The following is a 27,365-nucleotide window of genomic DNA, read 5'->3' on the forward strand; positions in this document are numbered from 1 at the left end:
TCTACTAAAAATACAAAAATCAGCTGGGCACGGTGGCACGCACCTGTAGTCCCAGCTACTCAGGAGGCTAAGGCAGGAGAATTGCTTGAACCCGGGAGGCAGAGGTTGTGGTGAGTCGAGATCATACCACTGCACCTCAGCCTGGGCAACAGAGTAAGACTCCATCTCAAACAACAACAACAACAACAAATACCTGAGACTGGGTAATTTATAGGAAAAGAGTCTTAATTGGCCTATAGCTCTGCAGGTTGTACAGGAAGGATGGTGCTAATAGTGCTAGCATCTGCTTTGAGAGAGGCTGCAGGAAGCTTTAACTTATGGTAGAAAGTGAAGCAGGAGTAGGCATATCACGTGGCCAGAGCAGGAGAAGGAGAGTGTGTGTGTGGAGTGGTGCCACACACTTCTAAATAACTAGATCTCATGAGAACTCATTCACTATTGCAAAGATCGTACCAAGTCATGAGGGATTTGTCCCCATGACTCAGACACCTCCCACTAGGCCCCACCTCCCAGCACTGGGGATTATAATTCTACAAGAGATTTAGGCAAGGACCAATATCTAAACGATAACAAGCTAACAAACAAGTTTTTTAAAAACTAAGAATAATCACATTCCTAATTACATCGTAAGATATCTCAGGAGGTTATATCCTTATTTCAGTAACTCCATCATTGCCCAAAATATATGCTCCTTAAGGGCAGGGATCTTATCTTATTAATATTTAAATTTCTCTTCCTTCCTAGGCATTCAATAAATATGTGATGACTCATTTGTTTCAGTGGGTTTACTTTGGAGAAAGTCAATCGAATCTGAGAAATAAAATCTTAAAAAATGGATCTCAGTTTAATCAAATGTTAAATATAACCAATGGCCGGGCGTGGTGGCTCACGCCTGTAATCCCAGCACTTTGGGAGGCCGAGGCGGGTGGATCACCTGAGGTCGGGAGTTCAAGACCAGCCTGACCAACATGGAGAAACCCTGTCTTTACTAAAAATACAAAATTGGCTGGGCGTGGTGGCACATGCCTATAATCCCAGCTACTAGGGAGGCTGAGGCAGGAGAATCGCTTGAACCTGGGAGGCGGAGGTTGCGGTGAGCCGAGATCGTGCCATTGCACTCCAGCCTGGGCAACAAGAGTGAAACTCCGTCTCAAAAAAAAAAAAAATAAAAAAAAAATAAATATAACCAATTTACGCTTTGTATTGCTCTTTATATTTTTTTGTGCCTTAAGTATTTTCTTTTTAACTAGGAAAACAGAATAAACCCATGGCAGCTGGGCCCATGGCTCATGCCTGTAATCCCAGCACTTTGGGAGGCCAAGGCAGGTGGATCACTTGAGATCAGGAGTAAGACCAGCCTGGTCAACATGGTGAAACCCCATTTCTACTAAAAGTACAAAAATTAGCCAGGTGTGGTGGCATATGCCTGTAATCCCTACCTGGGAGGCTAAGACAGGATAACTGCTTGAACCTGGGAGGTGGAGGTTGCAGTGAGCTGAGATTACACTACTGCACTCCAGCCTGGGTGACAGAGCAAGACACTGTCACAAAATACATACCTACCTACATACATACATACATACATAAAATAAACCCATGGCACTTTTAAACAAGGCTGGTGGGAAAATCTTACTGGAAGACGTTTTGGAAATATGTATTAGGAGCTTTAGAATACACATTTTCTCTGATTCAGTGGTTTCATTTGTAGGGATTTCCTTTAAGGATATGACCTGTAAGATTTAGCTATAAGAATTATGATTGGTGGGGCACAGTGGTTCATTCCTGTCATCTCAACACTTTGGGAGGCTGAGGCAAGTGGATCGCCTGAGCCCAGGAGTTTAACACCAGCCTGTGCAACATGGTGAAACTTGATTTCTGCAAAAAAGTACAAAAATTAGCCAGGTATGGTGGCATGCACCTATAGTCCCAGCTACTCAGGAGGCTGAAGTAGAAGAATCACTTGAGCCTGGGAGGCAGAAGTTGCAATGAGCCATGACTGTGCCACTGCACTTCAGCCTAGGCAACAGAGGGAGACCCTATCTCAAAAAAAAAAAAAAAAAAAAGAATTATGATCACAGAATTGTTTATAATTGCCAAAAATAGAAACTAGCCGAACTGTTTCAAAATAGAGGATTTGGGGATGAGTTTCTTAAATAGTGATATATTCATGCAATGGAATAAAGTCCTTACGTTAATATTGGGAAAAATGGAAGATGTCCACAATAAAATATTAAGTATAAAGAGATTACAAAATATATAATTTCATAAAAACCATATACATACATGGTAGAGAATGCTACATGCCCCTCAATATCTATTCTCTCCTTCTTTCCTAGTAAAATCATCCCAATTCATGGAAACAACATATCCACCTCAAAGACTGCATCTCCCAGTCACCTTGCAGCCAGACATAGTCAATGCAATATGAGCAGAATTATTTTGTAGGACTCTGGGAAGGCTGTTTAAAGGGAACTGGTGTGACTGCAGGGAATACCATTTGGCCCTGCTGTCTTTCCTCCTTTCTGCTACCTGGAAAGTGAATATCACGTTTGGAGCTCTATCAGCTATCTTGAACCATGAAGAAAACTTCAGAAAAAACATAGTGGGCTAACATGATATAACAGAAAGATGAAGCGTCTTAGTCCCTGAAAACACCATGCCATCACTTTACATTGCCTTCCTCGAGACTTCTTTAACATAAAAAGAAGTAAACTTCTCTTAGACAAGAGTTGGTAAGCAGATAAGATCCTTGACCATGGCAGGTGGCACTGGGATGGAGATGGTAAGAGATAAGAGAAGCTCAGCCTGGGCAAAAGGCGAAATCCTGTCTCTACAAGAAATACAAAATTAGCCAGATGTGGTGGTGCACACCTGTAGTCCCAGCTACTCAGGAGGCTGAGGTAGGAGGATCACCTAAGCCCAGGAGATCAAGGCTGTAATGAGCTCAGATTGCACCACTGTACTCCAGTCTGGGTGACAAAGTGAGGCCCTCTCTCACAAAAAAAAAAAAAAAAAAAAAGGAAGGAAGGGATGAAGGGCGGGGGGGAGGGAGGGAGGGAATCGATTTGGAGATCCAATATGTCTAAATCAGCTGATACTACTGTTTCTAAAAATCTTTAAGTTGGAGATTTAAGATTCTTTTTTTTTTTTTTTTTTTTTTTTTTTTTTTGAGACGGAATCTTGCTCTGTCGCCCAGGCTGGAGTGCAGTGGCCAGATCTCAGCTCACTGCAAGTTCCGTCCCCCGGATTCAGTCCATTCTCCTGCCTCAGCCTCCCGAGTAGCTGGGACTACAGGCGCCCGCCACCTCGTCCGGCTAGTTTTTTTGTATTTTTTAGTAGAGACAGAGTTTCACCGTGTTAGCCAGGATGGTCTCGATCTCCTGACCTCGTGATCCGCCCGTCTCGGCCTCCCAAAGTGCTGGGATTACAGGCTTGAGCCACCGCGCCCGGCCGATTTAAGATTCTTTAAGTCTCTGTTCTAAAATTCTAAAACAATGGTTCCCAAATTCCAGTCAGCAGATTTATGCCAATCCATGACAAAATTTTTACTGTTCCACACCAAAATTAGTGAAATACTTAGTAATATTAGCGATAATACCTAGTAATATTGCCAAATCTTTTCTTAAAAAGGATTATCATTATTTGAGATTATGTACTTCATGCTTTTTTGTGTTAATATTTTTCTTGTATAAAATAGTGGTGACAGTAATTTTTTTTTTTTACCATAATAAAATTAAAAGCTATCCAACAGCCTGGGCACAGTGGCTCATGCTTCTAATCCCAACACTTTGGGAGGCTGAGGCAGGCAGATCACCTGAGGTCAGGAGTTTGAGACCAGCCTGGCCAACATGGTGAAACCCTGTCTGTACTTAAAAAATACAAAAATTAGGCCAGGGGCAGTGGCTCACACCCGTAATCCCAGCACTTTGGGAGGCCAAGGTGGGCGGATCACGAGGTCAGGAGATTGAGACCATCCTGGCTAACACAGTGAAACTCCGTCTCTCCTTTAAAAAAAAAAATAATAATAATACAAAACATTAGCCGGGTATGGTGGCTCACGCCTGTAATCCCAGCTACTTGGGAGGCTGAGGAAGGAGAATCCCTTGAACCTGGGAGGCAAAGGTTGCAGTGAGCAGAGATCACGCCATTGCACTCCAGCCTGGGTGACAAAAAAAAAGCTATCAAACATATGGAATGTATACCCAACATTCCATTATGTTATTCTGCTATTGTATTATTCCATTTATACTAATAACCAATTATATTTTTAGTCAGTGGTAACTAATGGAATTCTTTGTGTTGAAAAACAAATAGGAATTTCTAACAACTATAGGCCTTTATAACTGCTATTAGAAGAAATTTTAGCTACATAAGAAGGAAAAATATTCCCATTTCCCCTAAAGCTGCAGCAAAAAATAAGATAGTATTCTACAACCATAAAGTTGTCTTTGTAAATGTTATTTCTTTTTTTTCTTTTCTTTTTTTTTTTTTTTTTTTGAGACAGAGTCTCGCTCTGTCACCCAGGCTGGAGTGCAGTGCATGATCTTGGCTCACTGCAAGATCTGCCTCCAGGGTTCAAGCGACTCTCCTGTCTCAGCCTCCCCAGTAGCTGGGATTACAGGTGTGCGCCACCACGCCTGGCTAATTTTTGTCCTTTTAGTAGAGACGGGGTTTCACCGTGTTGGCTAGACTGGTCTGAAACTCCTGACCTCAGGTTATCTGCCCACCTCACACTCCCAAAGTGCCAGGATTATAGGCGTGAGCCACCAAGCCTGGCCGTTATTTCCTTTTTTTTTCTTTTTTTTTTTTAAGTGAATATACAGTTTATTTAACACTCAAACGTCATTAAGACATGTGCAATATGGCAATTTTACTGGGAATCTAACCCTACTTAGGATATGATTGCTTGCTTGTGCTTAGCAACAGGGTCCAGTTCACACTTAGCACTAATTAAATACTTGATTGCAATAAATACAATACCAAATAAAATGCATTTGAATGCTTTCTAAAAAAATCAATTTTAAAGGCCTTCCTACTCAGGCTAATGACAAACACAATAAGGGCAGATATACTACTTTAATATAATTGGCTGACTTTATACAGCACTTATATATTTTAGTCCCCAAATATATTATTAAATAATACAGAACATCTAATACAACTATTTCTACAGAACTAGGAAATAAATTTCGAAGAAAGAAAATTTTTTTTCTTTTATAACTATCCTAACAGTTTAAAGAGGATAAAGCCAATGACTTTCCTCACAAGAGCTCACGACTAATGTTGCTTTGCTATCAAAATCTGTATTTCTGATCTGTTATGAGAATTGAGACAAGATTCAAATATTCCTAAAGAAAGAAGCACAATGCACATTGTAATTGTCTATTCGACAACAGGGAGCATTGCATACAAAACTCTCTCATCCCAGGAATTAAATACAATCAGCTACATTTATGGGCATTTCCTTCACTGTAGTATTGTAGAAAAATCTCAGTGTCACGAAGAATCTTCTTGTCTTCTTCAGTAACAAAGTTTATAGCCACACCTTTTCTACTAAATCGACCCCTTCTGCCAATTCTGTGAATATAGTTTTCATGACTGGTAGGTAGATCATCGTTTATAACCAAAGACACTTGGACATCAGTCCCACATGCCAACAAAGTCAGTAGTGATCGGAACAGGGCTTGACCCTGATCGGAATTCCCTCATGATAATATCTCTCTCCTTCTGGTCCACGTCACCATGCAGAGCAAAAACTGTGAAGTCCCTGGCATGAATTTTCTCAGCCAGCCAGTCCACCTTGCACCTTGTATTGAGAAAAATAACAGCCTGTTTAATGGTGTTTTGTACAAATCACAAAGTGTATCCAACTTCCATTCCTCTCGCTCAACATTGATATAAAACTGATTCCTTCAAGGTTCAATTCTTCCTTTTTCACCAGAATTTGAATTGGATCTTTAGTGAATTTTTTGGTCACTTCCAACACATCAGTTGGCATCGTGGCAGAAAGCAACACAACCTAAATACTTGTATTTAATTTTTGGGAAAATCTCATAGATTTGATCATTAAACCCTTGGCTGAACATTTCATCTGCTTCATCCAAAACTAACATTTTGATCCATTTTGGAAAAAGGTATCTTCTGTTTAACATATCACATACTCTCCCTGGTGTACCAACAATATGTGGTGCTTCAGCCTGCAGTTTTTGCATTCATTTTGAACATCTGTTCCACCAATGCAGGCATGACATGTTGCTCCCGTATAGTCTCCAAGTGCCAGAAATAACTTTCGGGTACTTTTGGTTTTGTTTTGTTTTTGAGATGGAGTTTTGCTCTTGTCACCCAGGATGGAGTACAATGGCGCGATCTCGGCTCACTGCAACCTCCGCCTCCCAAGTTCAAGGGTTGATTCTCCTGCCTCAACCTCCCGAGTAGCTGGGATTGCAGGTACCCACCAACATGCCCAGCTAATTTTTGTATTTTTAGTAGAGATGGGGTTTCACCATGTTGGCCAGGCTGGTCTCGAACTCCTGACCTCAGGCGATCTACCCGCCTCGGCCTCCCAAAGTGCTGGGATTACAGGTGTGAACCACTGTGCCCGGCCATCTTTTGAATCTTTAATACAGGGAATAATAGGTCTCTGCTGAATAGCGGAAGGCTTCTCAAATCATAAGCACAGATACCCCAAAGAAGAGACTCCTTTAAGTTTGTATCATCAAAGTTATCAACAACCTCCTTCCAGTTGCTCTCGATGACACCATCAGGGTCCATTCTCTGTGGGCCGCCATGTTCTCTGCTGTTATAATCCACGGAGCCACCAGACATGATGTGAAAAACTACTTAGCATCTGACTGAAAAACTGCATATGTTATTTTTAACAAAGGAATCTTTTAAATCATTGGACTTTGGAGATTACTATATCTGGAAAATAACCTTTAATTTATATAATGTCTGTAATTCATTTATTTAACAAAGGAATAGGCTGGATACAGTGGCATGTGCCTACAGTCCCAGCTATTTGGGAGGTCAAGGCAGGAGGATCTCTTGAACTCAGGAGTTTGAGGCCAGCCTGGGCAACATAGTGGGACCCTGTCTCCTAAAACAAACAACCAAACAAAAAGAATAACAGTTATCTTACCTAATACTGTGTTGCCCTGGTAGTTATATTTAAATAGAGATGTGTTTTCTTGTGTGACATAACTTTATTCTTCTCCCACATTCATGGAGGATAAAATGACTGCTAGGTTTTTTATTTACACAAAGAGTTTAATTTGGAACCAGTCCTTCCAGGTGTAGGCATTAGGAAGTACAGTTCCGCATCTCTAAAAAAGTGATTACTGCCAAGGCCCTCTGGGATGATTGGAAGGAACAAGTGGCCAAGAGCTATCCTTCCTGCCTAGCATCTTTTCAGGTGCTTATTGGCCATTTGCATATCTTTGTAGAATTGTCTATTCAAGTCCTTTGTCCATTTTTTCAATTGAATTATTATTATTATTTTTTGAGATGGAGTTTCACTGTTGCCACCCAGGCTGGAGTGCAATGGTGCGATCTCAACTCACTGCAACCTCCGCCTCCTGGGTTCAAGCAATTCTCCTGCCTCAGCCTCCTGAGTAGCTGGAATTACAAGTGCACACTGCCACTCCCAGCTAATTTTTGTATTTTTAGTAGAGATGGGGTTTCACTATGTATAGCCAGGCTGGTCTTGAACACTTGACCTCAGGTGATCCACCCGCCTCGGCCTCTCAAAGTGTTGGGATTACAGGCGTGAGCCACCATGCCCAGCCTGGATTACTATTTTTTTTTGTTGTTGGGTTATAGATGATTCTTATATATTCTGGATATTAACTCCTCATCAGATATGATTTGCAAATCTTTTCTCCCATTCCATATATTGCCTTTTCATTCTTTTGTTTCTTTTGATGTTCAGAAGTGTTTATATTTGATGTAGTTCCATTTGTCTGTTATTGCTTTTGTTGCCTGTGCTTTTAGTGTTATATTCAAGAAATCAATGCCAAATCCAATGGCCTGAAGCCTTGCCCCTATGTTTTATTCTAGGAGTTTTACAGTTTTACATCTTTTTTTTTTTTTTTTTTGAGACGGAGTCTCACTCTGTCACCCAGGCTGGAGTGCAGTGGCCAGATCTCAGTTCACTGCAAGCTCCGCCTCCTGGGTTTACGCCATTCTCCTGCCTCAGCCTCCTGAGTAGCTGGGACTACAGGCGCCCGCCACCTCGGCCGGCTAGTTTTTTGTATTTTTTTAGTAGAGACGGGGTTTCACCGTGTTAGCCAGGATGGTCTCGATCTCCTGACCTCGTGATCCGCCCGTCTCGGCCTCCCAAAGTGCTAGGATTACAGGCTTAAGCCACCGCGCCTGGCACAGTTTTACATCTTACATTTAGGTCTTCGATCCATTTTGAGTTAATTTTTGTATATGGTATAAGTAAGGGTCTAACTTCATTGTTCTGCATGTGGGTGTCCAGTTTTCCTAACACCATCTGTTAAAGAGACTGTCCTTTACCCAGGTAGTCTTGGCACTCTTGTCGAAAATCATTTGGCCATAATTGCAAGGGTTTATTTTTGGGTTCTCCATTCTTTTAACGATTTTTAAAGGGTTATAATTCAGCATGTAGTCATGTACTTTAGCAACTCATTAGATATTATAGTTAGTTATTTTTTGTTGGGATATATATCTAAGTATAAATAAGCCCCTTAGCTAACTTGAAGTAGCAGAATGCATAGTTTTTCTCAAGTGGAAATGTCTTCAAACTCATCTTTTCGGGATCTTTTTTGGCCTGTATTTCCCCTGTATGTTGCCACAAGTTCCTGGATTTTCCTTTTTTTTTTTTTTTTTTTTGAGACGGAGTCTCGCTCTGTCGCCCAGGCTGGAGTGCAGTGGCCGGATCTCAGCTCACTGCAAGCTCTGCCTCCCGGGTTTATGCCATTCTCCTGCCTCAGCCTCCCGAGTAGCTGGGACTACAGGCGCCCGCCACCTCGCCCGGCTAGTTTTTTTTTTTTTTTGTATTTTTAGTAGAGACGGGGTTTCACCATGTTAGCCAGGATGGTCTCGATCTCCTGACCTTGTGATCCGCCCGTCTCAGCCTCCCAAAGTGCTGGGATTACAGGCTTGAGCCACCGCGCCCGGCTGATTTTCCTTTTTTTTTGAGACAGAGTCTCGCTCTGTCGCCCAGGCTGGAGTGCAGTGATGTGATCTCAGCTTACTGCAACCTCTGCCTCCCAAGTTCAAGGGATTCTCCTGCCTCAGCCTCCCAAGCAGCCGGGATTACAGGCGTGCGCCACCACACCTGGCTAATTTTTTTTATTTTTAGTAGAGACAGGGTTTCACTATGTTGGCCAGGCTGGTCTCAAACTCCTGACCTCAAGTGATCCACCTGCCTCAACCTCCCAGAGTGCCAGGATTACAGGCGTGAGCCACTGTGCCTGGCTGGAATTTCTTCTTTTTGTGTGTTTGTTTCTCTCACCCTGTCTTACAGTGCTGAGGAACTTCATTTTGACCTAGACATTAATTACTTTGTTTTGCAACCATAATGTCAATGTATACATTAATTCATTTTTGTGTAGTTTTTCTAAAAATGTAAATATGATCTGCTTTTACTTAGTTAAGAAAAAAGAGTGGCCAGGCATGGCGCATCATGCCTGTAATCCCAGCACTTTGGGAGGCCAAGGTGGGCAAATCACTTGAGCTCAGGAGTTCAAGACCAGCCGGGGCAACATGGTGAAACCCCATCTCTACTGAAAATACAAAAATTAGCCAGATGTGGTAGAGCACGCCTGTGGTCCCAGCTACTCAGGAGGCTGAGGCAGGAGGATTGCTTTAGCCCAGGAGGTCAAGGCTGTAGTCACCTGTGATTGCACCACTGCACTCCAGCCTGTACAAGTGAGTAAGACCCTGTCTCAAAAAACAAAAAACAAAACCAAAAAGAAAAGGAAGCAGCAAGTTGACTGCTAACCATGTTACAGGCACTGTCCTAGGTGTTAGAGATACAAACAGGAAGATGCTGTATTACTATATTATTTACTCTACTACTTTCTTCTGGCCCAAGAACTCCTAGAGAACTGAACCAAATACCTAGTTTCGTGCATTTGAGGTCTGAAAGAAAGCCAGTGTTGGAAGGATTAATGAATGAGAGAGAGAGACTGATAGATGTCTTAGAGAAGTAGGCAGGGGCCAGCTGATGATACAATTTTAGATTTTTATCTTAAATTCAGTGGAAAGCTACTGAAAGTTTTTAAGTGGGAGACAGAAAGGATCAACCCTGAATTTTAAAAAATCTGATTTAATGTGGAGAATATGCTGGAGAGGGCAAGAATGGATATAATCTGAAATGTTATTTTTATAGAAAGTCTTAGCAGTTGATAAACCTTATATTTTATGATAACCTGATTTGTTAAACTGAAAAATCAAAATGAATTAATGACACATTTTCTTCATACCTCTCACAGCAAAAAGTGGCAAAATAGCCTGGCCACTCAGAAGGCTGAGGTGGGAGGACTGCTTGAGGCCAGGAGCTCAAGGCTGCTGTGAGCTATGATTGTGCCACTGCACTCCAGCCTGGGTGACAGAGCAAGACCCTATCTCTTGAAAAATAAATAAATAAATAAAACAAAGTGGCAAAATAGCAGTAGCACAACTTACATACCCTCACCACCCAACTTGGTTCTTTAATACAACTGTATTAGCCTCTCAAAGGAGTAAGTCTCCTTAAAGTTCAGCTGATTCTAGATGTTAAAGGAAGAAAAAGTTAAGGATGGGCCTGGCACATCCTACTGTACCAGAAAGCAAAGATATAGTCAAAACAAAACCAAAAGTACTAGCTTTAAGTGGCTAACTTGTAACAATTACAGCATCAATACTAATTATTGCTAAGTAAATATATAAATATTTTGAAATTCTATGAGTTCATAATGGTACTCAAGAATAAAAATATAAAGTATGAACAAAGTAGCTGTTACATGAAAGAAGTAAATATCATGGATTTTGTTTAATTTTTTATGACTTCCAATAAGTAGTGGTGTGCTAATATACCTGGATAATTTGTTTCTTCTAAGTATATGTCTGTGTATAAAGTGTAAATAGGTATTTGTTTTACTTGTGTAAGTAAAGAAAACTATTGAGAACTGTAAGTCAAATATCCCAGGAAAAAGTAGAACCAAAAATAGGAAGACTAATCAACACTGGTAGTAGCAAGTAAAAAGGAAAGGGTATTAGCAATATGTCGCAGAATGGTGATATAGTCAGATGTCCTAAAAAGGATGACTAACTGCTCAGACTTGATTTCTTATTTCCTTGAAGATTAAATTTCTAAATGAACTTACCATTGATAGTTATAAAATAAGGCACATATAAAGTTTACATTAACAGATCAGGTCGATATATCCTAATAACAGAATATGAGTTATATAATTTTGATCAGAGAGAATGAAAGAATACATCATTTCTGTGGGTGATATTAGGCTGTAAAATGTTTTATATTATATTAAAGGAGTAAACTTATCGATATAATGCATGAGATTTAATTTAAAAAGAATGCCTAATGACCAGCACCTTGAGTTTAAATCACTTTAGGAACAGCAAATAAATATCATCATTATCTGACCAAAAATCAGTTGATAACCCAGATCCCATAACCCTAACAGTAATGTTTTACTTTATGGTCTGGTGAGATTACCACAGACTCAAGGAGGCTCCAAAAGTAAGTATTACTACAACTATTGGAAGGTATCGAATAAGTAAAACTGCAGCCATGGGAAAAAGTATACGAATAATTTTTTAAATGAATTAAAACTATGATATTATATTTTACAGTAGATTTAAGTATAGGTATAGCTTTCAAAGTAATCCTATTTAGGTTTATTTTGCTACTATTTAAAAAGTCTGAGGTGTTCAAAAGATCTTGCCATTAAAAAATTACTTTGGGCCGGGCATGGTGGCTCACACCTGTAATCCCAGCACTTTGGAACGCTGAGGCAGGCAGATCACCTGAGGTCAGGAGTTCAAGATCAGCCTGGCCAACATGGTGAAACCCCATCTCTACCAACAATACAAAAATTAGCCGGGCGTGGTGGTGGGCGCCTGTAATCCCAGCTACTTGGGAGGCTGAGGCAGGAGAATTGCTCGAACCTGGGAGGCGGAGGTTGCAGTGAGCTGAGATTATGCCATTGCACACTGCACTCCAGCCTCGGTGACAGAGCAAGATTCCATCTCAAAAAAAAAAAAAAAAAAAAAAAAAAAAGGCTGGGTGTGGTGGCTCATGTCTGTAATCCCAGCACTTTGGGGAGGCCGAGGCGGATGGATCACGAGGTCAGGAGTTCGAGACCAGCCTGGCCAGTATGGTGAAACCCCGGGCGTTGTGGTGCACACCTGTAGTCCCAGCTACTCGAGAGGCTGAGGCAGAAGAAATGCTTGAACCTGGGAGGTAGAGGTTGCAGTGAGCCAAGACTGTTCCAGCCTGGGTGACAGAGGGAGATTCCATCTCAAAAAAAAAAAAAAAAGTACTTTGAAGTTTAATTTCTTTAAAGATATTAAATTGTAATTAATATTACGTTATTAAAAAATCACTGTTTCAACATTTTTTCAAAAAAGTTTTAAAAGTCTTTTTCTTAGACTTCGACATTTTTAAAAAACCATTCTATTTACACATTTATGTCAAGAAGGAAGTGTCCATATTTATAGATGTATGTAAATATATATAGATATAGAGACCTGAATAACAAGAATATCCTTAAGCACTATTATATGGTTTGAATATTTGTCCCCTCCAAAATTCATGTTGAAATTTAGTCCCTAATTTGGCAGTGTTGAGAGGTGGAGCCTTTAAGGGGTAATTGGATCTCGGGGGTTCTGTCCTCGTGAATGGTTTAATCCATGTATGGATTATTGGATTATCGTGGAAGGGGAACTGGTAGCTTTATTAAAAAAAAAAGAGAAACCCGAGTTGGCATATTAGCATGAACAGCCCCCTTGCCATGTGAGTCCCTGCACTGCCTTGGGACCCTGCAGAGAGTCCCACCAGCAAGAAGGTCCTCCCAGATCCTGCCCCTTGACCTTGGACTTCTCAGCCTCCAGAACTGTAAGAAATAACTTCCTTTTCCTTATAAATTGCCCAGTTTCAGGTATTCTGTTATAAGCAACAGAAAACAGACTAATACACTCCAAGAAAGGTATAACTTTTTGAACAAAATTACATAATAAAATTTTAATATACACAAAGACTACGGACCATCTTACAGAATTTGCTATGCTTTACTAAATACCAGTAGGTAGGAAGAAGTATTTTAATCCCTTAATACAACTGGTAGGATATAATACTTGCATATTAGGGCACATTGAAATACTTACATAATGGAATACTCACATAGTAGAATCTCTTTCTTGAGACAAGGTTGTTTCATATGAAGCAGAAACAGCAGAAGGGGATCTGGGATACAATCTATAACCTTCACTTGGAGTGATTATCTGCCTACCTAGAATCCTTCAAAATGAAGAAACACACACACAATTAAGCACTTTCACTGGCATACATACAAAATCTAGATATATTTTGAACATATTTGATAGCTCTACATAAAAAGTCCAGTATACAGTCTGATACTGATTAAGAATGAGAAAATGTAAATCCAGAGCCTTACTACAGGTATATCTCTTCCACAGAATGGAGATGGAAAAGATAAACCTATAGCCTGGTGTTAAAAAAAAAAAAAAAAATCCAAGAAATCTAAGCAAACATCTGTAATCTGCCCTTCATGCTTCATAATAGTCCTCATTAAATCAGCCAAAATGGGATGAAGGCCCAGTCAAATTAGTGAAAACTATGAATTACATTCTTAAGAACATGAAGCTTTATAAATTTCAAGTATGTGCAATAAGTGGTACTATTGCAGTTTCTGAAGGAAGCTCTTGAACAGCCTCTGTCTAGTTTCAAGTATATGTAAGAATTTAATTGTATACAACAGTTACATTTTCTGACCATCCTGTTCAAAAGAAGGGCTTTTTGGTACCCAGATACTAGACCTCAGCTGCTGTTGTAGAAATAGTTTTACTTCATTAGGATCACATATTGTTAGTTATGGAAACTCTAAGAAACTTCTACCAACTTAAGTTTTCTCTTAGCTGAGGCTTTATACCATATGGCCTTATTTATATTCATTAAAGTCATGCTCAGAAAGATTTTAGAATACAAGCTTTTTTAAAAAAAAAATCTACTTTTTAAATTTTAGTATTATCCATGAATACAAGTCCACTGGAGGGCTTCAGTACCTGAGGTGAGGAAAGCTGGCTGTCCACTGTTGGCACTCTTCTTGTAGACTCTTGGTATGCACACTCAACTTCTGCTCATACAAGAGTTCATCAATGGCTGTGAACATTGCCTGGACTTTTTCAGTGGCATTTTGATCAAGTTCCTAAAAGAAAATATTCCCCCCAAATATTTAGGTGAGCTTCACTCTCTGTTAAAAATTGTAAAGATTGAAAGCAGTAAGACTTGTTTTGTTTAAATGTTTAGTCTACTTGAAATACTGCTGTGTTTCCATGAAAGAAAAATTAAATTAGTGAGTTTTCAGATCTTGGAATTTTCAGATATCTTCTCCATTCATATTTAAAGAAAATTTAGATAAATGTCTGTTTTTTAGGCTGGTCCAAGTACAGTGGTGTTTACAGCTAATTGATCACAACCACTTACGGATTTCTTTGTTTCCTCTCCACTCCTATTGCTTCACTTGACTAGCCTTAAAAAAAAAAAAAAAAAAAAAAAAAAAAGACCAGGCATGGTAGCTCAGGCCTGTAATCCCAGCACTCTGGGAGACTGAGATGGGTGGATTACTTGAGGCCAGGAGTTCAAGACCAGCCTGGCCAACATAGTGAAACCCCGTCTCTACTAAAAACACAAAAATTAGCCGGGCGTGGTGGTACACACAGGTAATCCCAGCTACTTGGGAGGCTAAGGCACAAGAATCACTTGACTTGGGAGGTACAGGCTGTAGCAAGCCAAGATTGTGCCACTGCACTCTAGCCTGGGTGACAGAGTGAGACTGTGTCTCAAAAAAAAAAAAAAGTCTCTATATATTTTTATTTATTTATTTATTTTTGAGATGGAATCTTGCTCTGTCGCTCAGGCTGGAGTGCAGTGGAGCGATCTCTGCTCACTGCAAGCTCCACCTCCCAGGTTCACACCATTCTCCTGCCTCAGCCTCCTGAGTACCCACCACCATACCTGGCTAATTTTTTTTTTTTTTTCATTTTTAGTAGAGATACGATTTCACCATGTTAGCCAGATGGTCTCGATCTCCTGACCTCATGATCCGCCCGCCTTGGCCTCCTAAACTGCTGGGATTATAGGCATGAGCCACCACACTTGGCCTGGTTCTACCATTTTTAAGAAAAGGTAGACAGAAAATCCTGTGTATATTACTTTGTATATTGCATCTTTCACTTGGCAATTGACAACTTATGTTATGTCCTTGCCCTCTGTAGTCCACCCTTTAAGAATAGTCAGGCCCTGGATTAAGAAAATGTGGCACATATACACCATGGAATACTATGCAGTCATAAAAAAGGATGAGTTCATGTCCTTTGTAGGGACATGGATGCAGCTGGAAACCATCATTCTCAGCAAACTATTGCAAGAACAGAAAACCAAATACCGCATGTTCTCACTCATAGGTGGGAATTGAACAATGAGATCACTTGGACACAGGAAGGGGAACATCACACACCGGTTCCTGTTTTGGGTGGGGGGAAGGGATAGCATTAGGAGATACACCTAATGTAAATGACGAGTTAATGGGTGCAGCACACCAACATGGCACATGTATACATATGTAACAAACCTGCACGTTGTGCATATGTACCCTAGAACTTAAAGTATAATTAAAAAAAAAAAAAAGAATAGTCAGGCCAGGCACAGTGGCTCACACCTATAATCCCAGCACTTTGGGAGGCCAAGGTGGGTGGATCTCCTGAGGTCAGAAGTTCCAGACCAGCCTGGCCTACATGGTGAAGTCCTGTCTCTACTAAAATACAAAAATTACAAAAATACAAAAAATACAAATAATTAGCTGGGCGTGATGGCAGGCGCCTGTAATCCTAGCTACTCGGGAGGCTGAGGCAGGAGAATCGCCTGAACCTGGGAGGCAGAGGTTGCAGTGAGCCCAGATTGCGCCATGGCACTCCAGCCTGGGCAACAAGAACGAAATTCCATCTCAAAAAAAAAGTCGGGGATGGGGGATGGCTCACGCCTGTAATCCCAGCAATTTGGGAGGCCGAGGTGGGCAGATCCTGAGGTCAGGAGTGCGAGACCAGCCTGACCAACATGGAGAAACCCTGCCTCTACTAAAAATACAAAATTAGCTGGGCATGATGGCGCATGCCAGTAATCCCAGCTACTTGGGAGGCTGAGGCAGGAGAATCTCTTGAACCCGGGAGGCAGAGGTTGCAGTGAGCCAAGATTGTGTCATTGCACTCCAGCCTGGGCAACAAGAGCGAAACTCTGTCTCAAAACAAACAAACAAACAAAAAAACCCAGAATAGTCAGAGGGCTGGGCATAGAGGTTCACACCTGTAATCTCAGCAACTCAGGAGGCTAAGTGGGGACGATCACTTGAGGTCAGAAGTTTGAGACCAGCCTGGGCAACATCACAAGACAGCCATCTCTAACAAAAATAAAAAACTAGCCAGGCATGGTGGTCTGTGCCTATAGTCCCAGCAACTCAGGAGGCTGAGGTGGGAGGATTACTTGAGCCCTGGAGTTTGAGGCTGCAGTGAGCCATGATTGTGCCACTGCATTCCAGCCTGGGTAACCAAGTGAGACCTCATCTCTAAAAAAAAAAAAAAAAAAGCAGTCAGAGGGATGGTTACAAAATGCAAATCTGATCATTTTTTCAGATTCCTTGCTTACCCTCTACTACATCTAAATTTACACATCCTTTTACATTCCAGTGTTCCAGTGGGAGAAAAATCGTATCTTCTTTTAAAAGTATAAGATGAAAATAATGTATTTTCACCCTAAACATGAAAGTCAACCCCTACCCAATAAAAATTGTATCTATCTATCTGGGAGGTTTTTTTTTTAAATTTGTCCAAAGCTGGGGATGGTGGCCTACACCTGTAGTCCCAGTGAATCAATCAGGAAGCAGAGTTAGGAGGATTGCTTGAGCCCAAGAGTTTGAGGTTGTACTGGGCCATGGCGGCACTTGTGGCTAGCCATTGTGTTCCAATCTGGATCATATAGCAAGACCCCTCTCTAAAAAATTGTCTTTCACCTGATAGGCTTTTCAAACATATCTTTCTTCAGGTCTTAAAAAAAAAAAAAAAAAATCAGTGACTACTTCTTTGAATACTGCCTCTTTCTTATTCTCTAAAATTTCTGTCAGAAATATATTGTAGTTTCCTAATCCATCCTCCATGTCTCCTAACTACTCTTCAAATTCTGTCTTTAGTTCCCCGGTTCTAGGTGATTTTCTTAGTTCTAGCATTCAATTCGCTACTATCTGCTTCACTGGGTCCAGCTTACTTTATATGTTGAGATATTTCAAATGCTATTCACTTTGAAGATGTTTAACTGGTTCTTCATATTTGCCTGTTAAGTTAATATCTTTACCTGCTCTGTTTAAAAACCTCTAATAATTTAAATAGATGTTATCTTGTCCTTTAACTCTTTGAGGACTTTAAAATTTTAATCAACTTTACTGAGGAATAATTTACATTCAGCAAAACGCACATTTAAGGGTACAGCACAATGAGATTTGACAAAATATTCACCTAGTAACTACCATTCCTTTCCAGATATAAAACATTTCTCCTCACATTCCTTTGCAGCTGAAGTTTTCCAAAATGTTGAGTTATTTTTATCACTGTAAGTTAGTTTTGTCTGGTCTAGAACTTCATATAATTGGGATTGTGCAGGATGCACTTTTTTGTGTTTGTCTTCATTCAGGAGAATCTTTTTGAGGTTCATTCATGTTATTGCATATATTAATTATTCATTACATTCTATTGCTGAAAAGTATTTTGTTTTAAGACTATGCTGCAATTTGTTTATTCATTCCCCTGTTAAGGGACGTTTATGTTATTTTCAGTATTTGTTTATATTGTTTGTTATGAATAAAGTTGATATAAACATTCATGTACAAGTCTTTTTCTAGACATGTTTTCATTTTTCTTGGATAATACCTAGCAGTGAAATTGCTGTCACATAATAAATGTATGTTTAAAGAAATTACTAAACTATTTTATAGGATAGATATACAATTTAGCACTCCTATCAGAAATGTGTGAGCATTAAACCCGCTCCACATCCTTTCCGGTACTAGGTATGGTCAGTCTTTTTAATTTTAGCAATTTTTGTGAATGTGGAGTGGTCTATCTTCCCAGTTTTCTATTTGCATTTTCTCTATAATTCATCATATGGAGCATCTTTCTACATGCTACTTGGCCATTTATGTATTTTTCTTTCATGGAATGTCTTTTCAAGTCTTTTGCCCATTATTTCAGCTTTTATTTTTCCTTTTTATTTATCTATTTATTTATTATTTACTTTTTAGAGATGGGGGTCTCACTTTGTTGCTTAGGCTGGTCTCAAATGCTTGGGCTCAAATGATCTGCTGGCCTCAGCCTCTCAAAGTGTTGGGGTTACAGGCATGAGCCACTGTGCCTAGCCTTTTTACTTTTTTTCTTTTTTTTTCTTTTTTTTTTTTTTTTGAGACAGAGTCTCACGCTGTCGCCCAGACTGGAGTGCAGTGGCGCGATCTCGGCTCACTGCAAGCTCCGCCTCCTGGGTTCACGCCATTCTCCTGCCTCAGCCTCCTGAGTAGCTGGGACTACAGGCGCCCGCCACCGCGCCCGGCTAATTTTTTGTATTTTTAGTAGAGACGGGGTTTCACTGTGGTCTCGATCTCCTGACCTTGTGATCCGCCCGCCTCGGCCTCCCAAAGTGCTGGGATTACAGGCGTGAGCCACCGCGCCCGGCACTTTTTTTCTTTTTAATATGCAGTTTTAAGAGCTCTTTATATACTTTGGATACAAGTCAGATATTGGAAATATTCTCTCCCAATCTGTGATCTGTCCTTTCATTTCTTTCTTTCTTTTTTTTTTTTTTCTCTGAGATGGAGTCTCTCTCTGTCACCCAGGCTGGAGTGCAGTGGTGTGATCTTGGCTCACTGCAACCTCCACCTCCCAGGTTCAAGCGATTCTCTGCCTCAGCCTCCAGAGTAGCTGGGATTATAGGTGCCCGTCACCACACCTGGCTAATTTTTAGTATTTTTAGTAGAGACAGGGCTTCACCATCTTGGCCAGGCTGGTGTCCTTCCATTTCTTAATGAGGTATGTGAAAGCAAAAAATATGTAAATTTTGAAGGAGTTAAATTTATCCATTTTCATAGCTTATGCTTTTGGTGTGTCCTATTTATGAACTTGTTGCCTAATCCAAGGTCTTGATTTGGTTATACATTTTCTTCTAAACGATTTATAGTTTTTGTTCTTTTTTTTTTTTTTTTTTTTGAGGCGGAGTTTCACTCTTGTTGCCCAGGCTGGAGTGCAATGGCACGATCTCGGCTCACCACAACCTCCACCTCCCAGGCTCAAGCAATTCTCCTGCCTCAGCCTCCCTAGTAGCTGGGATTATAGGCATGCGCCACCACGCCCAGCTAATTTTGTATTTTTAGTAGAGACGAGGTTTCTCCATGTTGGTCAGGCTGGTCTCGAACTCCTGACCTCAGGTGATCCACCCGCCTCGGCCTCCCAAAGTGCTGGGATTACAGGCGTGAGCCACTGCGCCCGGCCGTTTTTGTTCTTATATTTAAGTTTATAATTCATTTTGAGTAAAATTTTTATATGATGTGAATTCATCTTTTTGCACATGGACATCCAATTGTCCCAGCAACATTTGTTAGGAAAAAGAAATCCTTTCTCTATTGAATTGCCTTTGGACCTTTGTCAGAAATCAATGGATCCTAAATGTAAGAGTTTATTTCTGAACTCTCAATTCTGTTCTATTGACTATATGACCATATTTTTGTCAGTACCACACTGTTTTTGTTGTTGTTGTTGTTTTGAGATGGAGTCTTGCTCTATCGCCTAGGCTGGAGTGCAGTGGCATAATCCTGGCTCACTGCAACCTCCGCCTCCTGGGTTCAAGTGATTCTCCTGCCTCAGCCTCCAGAGTAGCTGGGACTACAGGCCTGCACCACCGTGCCCAGCTAATTTTTGTGTTTTTTTTTTTTTTTTTTGAGACGGAGTCTTGCTCTGTAGCCCGGGCTGGAGTGCAGTGGCCGGATCTCAGCTCACTGCAAGCTCCGCCTCCCGGGTTTGCGCCATTCTCCTGCCTCAGCCTCCGGAGTAGCTCGGACTACAGGCGCCCGCCACCTCGCCCGGCTAGTTTTTTGTATTTTTAGTAGAGACGGGGTTTCACTGTGTTAGCCAGGATGGTCTCGATCTCCTGACCTCGTGATCCGCCCGTCTCGGCCTCCCAAAGTGCTGGGATTACAGGCTTGAGCCACCGCGCCCGGCCAATTTTTGTGTTTTTAATAGAGTCATGGTTTCGCCATGTTGGCTAGGCTGGTCTCGAACTCCTGACCTCAGGTGATCCACCCGCCTTGGCTTCCCAAAGTGCTGGGATTACAGGCGTGAGCTACCACGCCCTGCCCACACTGTTTTGACTAATGTTTTGATATTACGTTTTGAGATGTGGTAGTATATGTCCTCTAATTTTCTATTTGTTTCAATTTTTTTTTTTTTTTTTACTAATCTGGATCCTTTACAATTTCATATACATTTTAGGATTAGCTTATCAATTTCTATAACAATGTCTCCTAGGATTTTGATAGAGAGTGCACTGATACATAGATTAATTTGGGGAGAAATGCCATATTATTATTTTGTCTTCCAATTCATGAACATGGAAGTCTCTTCATTTATTTAGATTTTCTTTAATTTCTCTCAGCAATGTTTTGAAATTTCCAATGTACAAGTCTTGTGTTGCTTTTGTTAAATTAATTGCTAAGAACTTTTTTATTCTATTGTGATTTTTAAATTTTCATTTTCAGATTGTTCACTGCCAATGTGTAGAAATACAAATTTTTTAATTTAGATAGAATTCACACACCATGTTCACCCTTTTAAATTGTCAAATTCAGTGTTTTTAGTATATTCGCAGTTGTGCAACTATCACCAATATCTTAATTCTAGAATATTTCATCACCCTCAAAAGAAACTGTTTCCATTAGCAGTCATTCCCCATTCCTCTCTCTGCCCAGTCCCTGGCCACCAATAATCTACTTTCTGTCTCTATGGAATTGCTCTTCTGAGCAATTCATATAAATGGAATCAAACAAGATGTGATGTGTCATGTCTGGCTTCTTTCACTTAGCATGTTTTGAAGGTTCACCCAAGTTGTAACATATATCAGAACTTCTTTCATTTTTCCAGCTGAAAAATATCGCATTGTATGAAAACCATATTTTTGTAAATTGCTCTTGTATACTGTGACCTAACTGAACTCATTTATTAGTTCTACTAGATTTGGGGGGTGGTAATGGAGGGAATGTAAATTTTCTGGATTTTTTTTTACATCATGACATCTGTGAATAAAGACATTTTTATTTCCTCCTCTTCAATTTGAATGCCTCTTTGTCTCACACTGGCTAGAACCTCTAATACAATGCTGAATAGAAGTGGCAAGAGTGGACATCCTTACCTTGTTCTAAATCTTAAGGGGAAAGTATCCAGTCTTTTCCTGTTACATATAATAACGTTAGTTCTAAGTTTTTTGTAGATGCCCAGCCTTTCAGGTTGATTAAATTCTCTTTTATTTCTTGTATGTTGAGTGTTTTTTTAATTATGAATGGGTGTTAGATTTTGTCAAATGTTTTTTCTATGTTACTATTAAGATGATCATGTCATTTTTGTCCTTTATTCTATTAATATAATGTATTAAATTAGTTGTTTTTCTTTTTTTCAACGTCTGTCTACCCAGATGAAGAGTTGTTTTTCTAATGTTGAACCAGTCGTGCATTCCTGGGATAAATCCTATTTAACCACTTGGTCGGGGTAAATAATCCTTTTATGTAATTGGATTTGGTTGGCTAATAAAGTTTTTGTGTCTAATTTCAAGAGGCATCTGGTTTGTAGTGTTCTTGTGATGACTGACTTTGATATCAAGGTCATACTGGCTTCATAGAATGAATTAGGTAGGAACTGTTCTTTCTTTCCTGAAAGAGTTTGTGAGGGATTGGTATTATTTCTTCTTAAATATTTAAGTGTATATAGAAATAAATTGATTTTTACATATTGACCTTGGACCTTGTGGCCTTGTTAAATTCATATATCAGTTCTAATTTTTTTCTTTTTTTCTTTCTATTCCTTAGAATCTCTTATATAAAGAATTCTTTTCTTGTCTTTGTCTGGTTTTGGTATCAGGGTAATACTGGTCTCATAGAATGAATTGGAAAATGTTCCTTGATTTTCTGAGTCTGAAATATTGTTATTATTTCTTCTTTAAATATTTGATAGAGTTTACTAGAATTTAAATATTTGATAGAATTTACTAGCCCATCTGTGCCTGGATTTCTTTGTGGGAAGATTTTTTGTTTGTTTGTTTGTTGAGACAGACTCACTCTGTTGCCCAGTGTAGTGCAGTGGTGTGACCATGGCTCACTGCAGCCTTGACCTCCCAGGCTCAAGCGATTCTCCCATCTCAGCCTCGCAAGTAGCTGGGACTAAAGGCACGTGCCACCATACTTGGCTAATTTTTTTAGTTTTTGTAGAGATGGGGGTCTCACTATATTGCTCAGGCTGGTCTTGAACTCCTGGGTTCAAGTGATCCTCCCTCCTTGCCTCTCAAAGTGCTGAGATTACAGGTATGAGCCACTGTGATCAGTCGAAAGATTTTTAAATTATTAATTTAGTTTATTTAAATAGAAATTACATAGATAGAAATAACCCAATTACATTGGTATGGCTCTATCTAAATTTTAAATTTCTGTGTAAGTCAATTTGTTAATTTATGTCTTTGTAGGGATTTGTCCATTACATCTAAGTTATCTAATTTGTTAGCATTAAGTTGTTTACTGAATTCTCTTAGTACTTTCTGTAGAGTTGAGTTATGCCCTCTCTTTCATTCCTGATCATGTCAATCTCTCTTCTTTCTTGATCAAACAAACTAAAGATTTGTCAGTTTACTGACTTCTTTCCAAAGAAACAACTTTTGACTTTATTTTGTCTTTTTTGTTTTATTAATTTTTATCTTATCTGTATTATTTCCTTCTTTCTGCTTTGCTTTGGATTTAGTTTGTTTTCTTTAGTTTGTTACGGTAGAAACTTGTATTATTGAGACCTCCCTGTTTTTCTGTAGGCATTTAAAGCTATTCATTTCCTCCTAGCTGCATCCCATAAATTTTGATATTTTGCTTTTCCCTTTTCATTCAGTTCAAAATATTTTCTAATTTCCCTTATAGATTCCTTTTTCAACCCGTGTTATTTAGAAGAGTGATGTTTAATTGCCAAATATTTGAGGATATCCCAAATGTATGTTGTTGATTTATAATTTAATTCCAAGGTGGTTGGAGAACATACCTTGTATAATTTACATCTTTTTATAGTTAAAAAAACTTGTTTTATGTGTGCTTGAAGAGTATCTATACTGCTGTCACTAGGTAGGATGTGAGTTAGGTCAGGTTGGTTGATAGTATTGTTCAGGTATTTAATATCCTTGCTGATTTTTTGTCTAGGTGGCCTACAAGTATTGAGAGTGGGGTATTAAAGTTTCCAGCTATAATTGCTATAGTGTTTCTCCTTTCCATTCAGTTATTTTTTTGCCTCAGGAACTTTAAGACTTGGTTATTAGATTTTACATTTATAACTGCTCTATTTTCCTGATGAATTAACCCTTTTATCATTATAAAATGTCCCTCTTTGTTTCTAATAGTATTTTTTCTTTTAAAGTTTATTTTGTCTTAGTTCAAATTCAAGCAGTTTTTGCATCTGCTTTTAGTTTCTGGATGCCCTCTTGCTTCTCTGCACTTGCAAGCTGACTCACGGTCAGCTAGGGATATGTAGATAGCTTGGTCAGTCCTGCGTGGATGTATGGAAAGCTTATCAAGGCCTCCTGTGACCGTCTTATTTCCCAGATATCCTTAATAAATTCCTGGATAGTTTGCCAATCCATTGTTTGTCCCAGCCAGGACTAAAACCTCAAGCTATCTCAGCAACTGTTCTTCCCATCAAGTTTACTACTGTTACCTACATGCTGTTGGGCCTAGGGTCTCTCCAGGTTCACTCCAAACCTACTGAGCCTTCTCCAACAGTGAAGCTGCTAATTTTCACAGCTTGTCCCTCTGTAGTTGAATAGACTCTCACTGTTCTTAACCCAAAGTTCTACTGGTTTTCATGAATAATTGCTTCTTTATTTATTATATGCTTTTTGTCAATTTGCAAACCCTTTAAATAGTTGCACCTTAGCATTTTATCCAGTTTCATTGTTGCTTTTGGGGAGGAGTATTTGCCAAGCTACTTACTCTGATACTAAAAGTCCCACTTCATAATTTTCTGTTATTACATTGTCTTTCTCAGGTTTTAGCATCAAGACTCTGCTGACCTTATTATAAACTGAATTGAGAAGCATTCCTTATACTTTTTGGAAAAAAGTTTGCATCATGTTATTTCTTCCACAAATGGATGAGAGAATTCACTTGGGCCTAGAGCTTTCTCTGTGTAAAAATTATATCATTTAATTTCTTTTTTTTTTTTTTTGAGACGGAGTCTGGCTCTGTCACCCAGGCTGGAGTGCAGTGGCCGCATCTCAGCTCACTGCAAGCTCCGCCTCGCGGGTTTACGCCATTCTCCTGCCTCAGCCTCCCGAGTAGCTGGGACTACAGGCGCCCACCACCTTGCCCGGCTAGTTTTTTGTATTTTTTTAGTAGAGATGGGGTTTCACCGTGTTAGCCAGGATGGTCTCGATCTTCTGACCTCGTGATCCGCCCGTCTCGGCCTCCCAAAGTGCTGGGATTACAGGCTTGAGCCACCGTGCCCGGTCCATTTAATTTCTTGAATAATTTTACAATAATCCACAAATGTAATAACCTTATAGAAGTATAATTCCACTTATAGGCACCCATTATTTGAGCTATATTTACTTTTACAAATATAAACTCCCTCTTTATACATTTTAGACACATTCCAGCACACACTTTATATATCACACACATATGAAATACAAGCATATATTTTGCTTTAATCAATCAGTTGTCCTTTAAAGAAATCAGACAAAAAATATAGACTTTTATATTCACCCGTTAATTAATTTCTGGTTCTCTTCTCTTCTTCTGCCCTGAACTCTGGTCTCTGCTCCTCAGCACAGTGGGACCACCATTGCTTTGCTTGGACTCTAGTTCACTTTTACACAGTCAGAAAATTGTCCCCAGGCAGGGAGCTAGAGACAACAGGTGGGTATCTGTACAGGAGGAAGGCCTGGTGTGCGACAGGAGCCCAAGAGAGGTAAGAGAGTGCCTGAGCAGTTTTTATGACCTTAAGCAGCATGACAGGAGTGCTTCAGTTACTCTGGCAGTGTAACAAATTACTGCAAAACGTAACGGCTTAAAACAACAATAATCATGTATTATCTCTCTGGATTTATATGGGTCAGAAATTTATATAGATCACAGCAGGAATGGCTTATCTCTGCTCCACAATATCTGAGGCCTTAGTCAGAAGACTCAAAGGCTGGGAGCTGAAAACATCTTAATGCTCATTTACTCACATGTCTGGCAGCTGATGCTGGCTCTCAACTGGGGCTTTAATTCCTCTCTATATGAGCCTTTTCATGTGGTCTGAACTTCCTTGCAATATCATGGCTGGATTCTGAGGTCCACCATTCAGAAGAGAGAGATGGAAAGAGCCAGCCAGAAGCTGTGTTGCTTTCTAACCTAGAAAGTCATGCAGCAAGGCTGGGTGCAGTGGCTTACCCCTGTAATCTTAACACTTTGGGAGGCTAAGGTGGGTGGATCACTTGAGGTCAGGAGTTTGAGACCAGCCTGGCCAACAAGGCAAAATCCCGTCTATACTAAAAATACAAGAATTAACCAGGCATGGTGGTGCAAAACTGTAATCCCAGCTACTGAGGAGGCTGAGGCAGGAGAATCACTTGAACCTAGGAGGCAGAGGTTGCAGTGAGCCGAGATTGTGCCATTGTGCTCCAGCCTGGGCTACAAGAGCTAAACTCCATTAAAAAAAAAAAAAAAAAAGACACAGACTGGGGAAATGGATGAAAAAACAAGACCCATTGATCTGTTGCTTACAAGAAACACACTTCACCTATAAAGACACACACAGACTGAAAATAAAGGGATGGAAAAAGATATTGCATGCTCATGGAAACCAAAAAAGAGCACAAGTAGCTATACTTGTATCAGACAAAATCGATTTCAAGACAGAAACTATAAGAAGAGATGAAGAAGGTCACTATATAATGATAAAGGGAGATCAATTCAGTAAGAAGATATAACAATTTTAAATATATATGAACCCAACACTGGAGCATCCAGATATATAAAGGAAATATTATGAGAGCTAGAGAGAGAGATAGGTACCAATACAATAAGAGTTGGAGACTTCAACACGCCACTTTCAGCATTGCACAGATTTTCCAGACAAAACCAACAAAGAAACATCATACTTGGCCGGGCGTGGTGGCTCACGCCTGTAATCCCAGCACTTTAGGAGGCTGAAGCGGGTGGATCACGAGGTCAGGAGATTAAGACCATCCTGGCGAACACAGTAAAACCCCATCTCTACTAAAAACTACAAAAAAATTAGCCGGGCGTGGTGGCAGGCGCCTGTAGTCCCAGCTTCTTGGGAGGCTAAGGCAGGAGAATGGCGTGAACCTGGGAGGTGGCAGAGCTTGCAGTGAGCGGAGATCGCGCCACTGCACTCCAGCCTGGGTGACAGAGCGAGACAAAAAAAAAAAAAAAAAAAGAAACATCATACTTAATCTGCACTATAGGCCAAATGGATCTAACATATTTACAGAACATTTCGTCTAACAGCTGTAGAATACACATTCTTTTCCTCAGCACATGGATCATTCTCAAGGATGGACCACATGTTAGGTCATGACACAAGTCTTAAGACCAAAAAAACTGAAATAATATCAAGTATCTTCTCTGCTCACAATGGAACAAAACTAGAAATTAATAATAAGAGGAATTTTGAAAACTTATAAACACACGGAAATTACACAAGATCCTCCTGAATGACCAGTGGGTCAATGAAGAAATTAAGGAGACGGAAAAATTTTTTGAAACAAAAGATACTAGAAACACAACATATCCAAACCTATAGGAAACAGCAAAAGCAATACTAGG

At 39.9% G+C, this 27,365-nt stretch overlaps 1 protein-coding gene and 1 pseudogene across 1 annotated transcript in view; both read right to left on the minus strand.

The window, feature by feature from the left end:
• FAM149B1 (family with sequence similarity 149 member B1) overlaps positions 1 to 27,365 on the minus strand; it is an 82,162-nt gene that overhangs the window by 40,346 nt on the left and 14,451 nt on the right. The window contains exons 4-5 of the mRNA XM_025397524.1: positions 14,275 to 14,417; positions 13,373 to 13,489 (exon numbers count right to left, since the gene is read on the minus strand). Coding sequence (XP_025253309.1) covers positions 13,373 to 13,489; positions 14,275 to 14,417 — 260 coding nt within the window. The remainder of the gene's footprint in view (positions 1 to 13,372; positions 13,490 to 14,274; positions 14,418 to 27,365) is intronic.
• On the minus strand, positions 5,432 to 6,842 carry LOC112631949 (annotated as a pseudogene).

Source organism: Theropithecus gelada, chromosome 9 (genome assembly GCF_003255815.1).
Source record: "Theropithecus gelada isolate Dixy chromosome 9, Tgel_1.0, whole genome shotgun sequence".
NCBI lineage: Eukaryota > Metazoa > Chordata > Mammalia > Primates > Cercopithecidae > Theropithecus > Theropithecus gelada.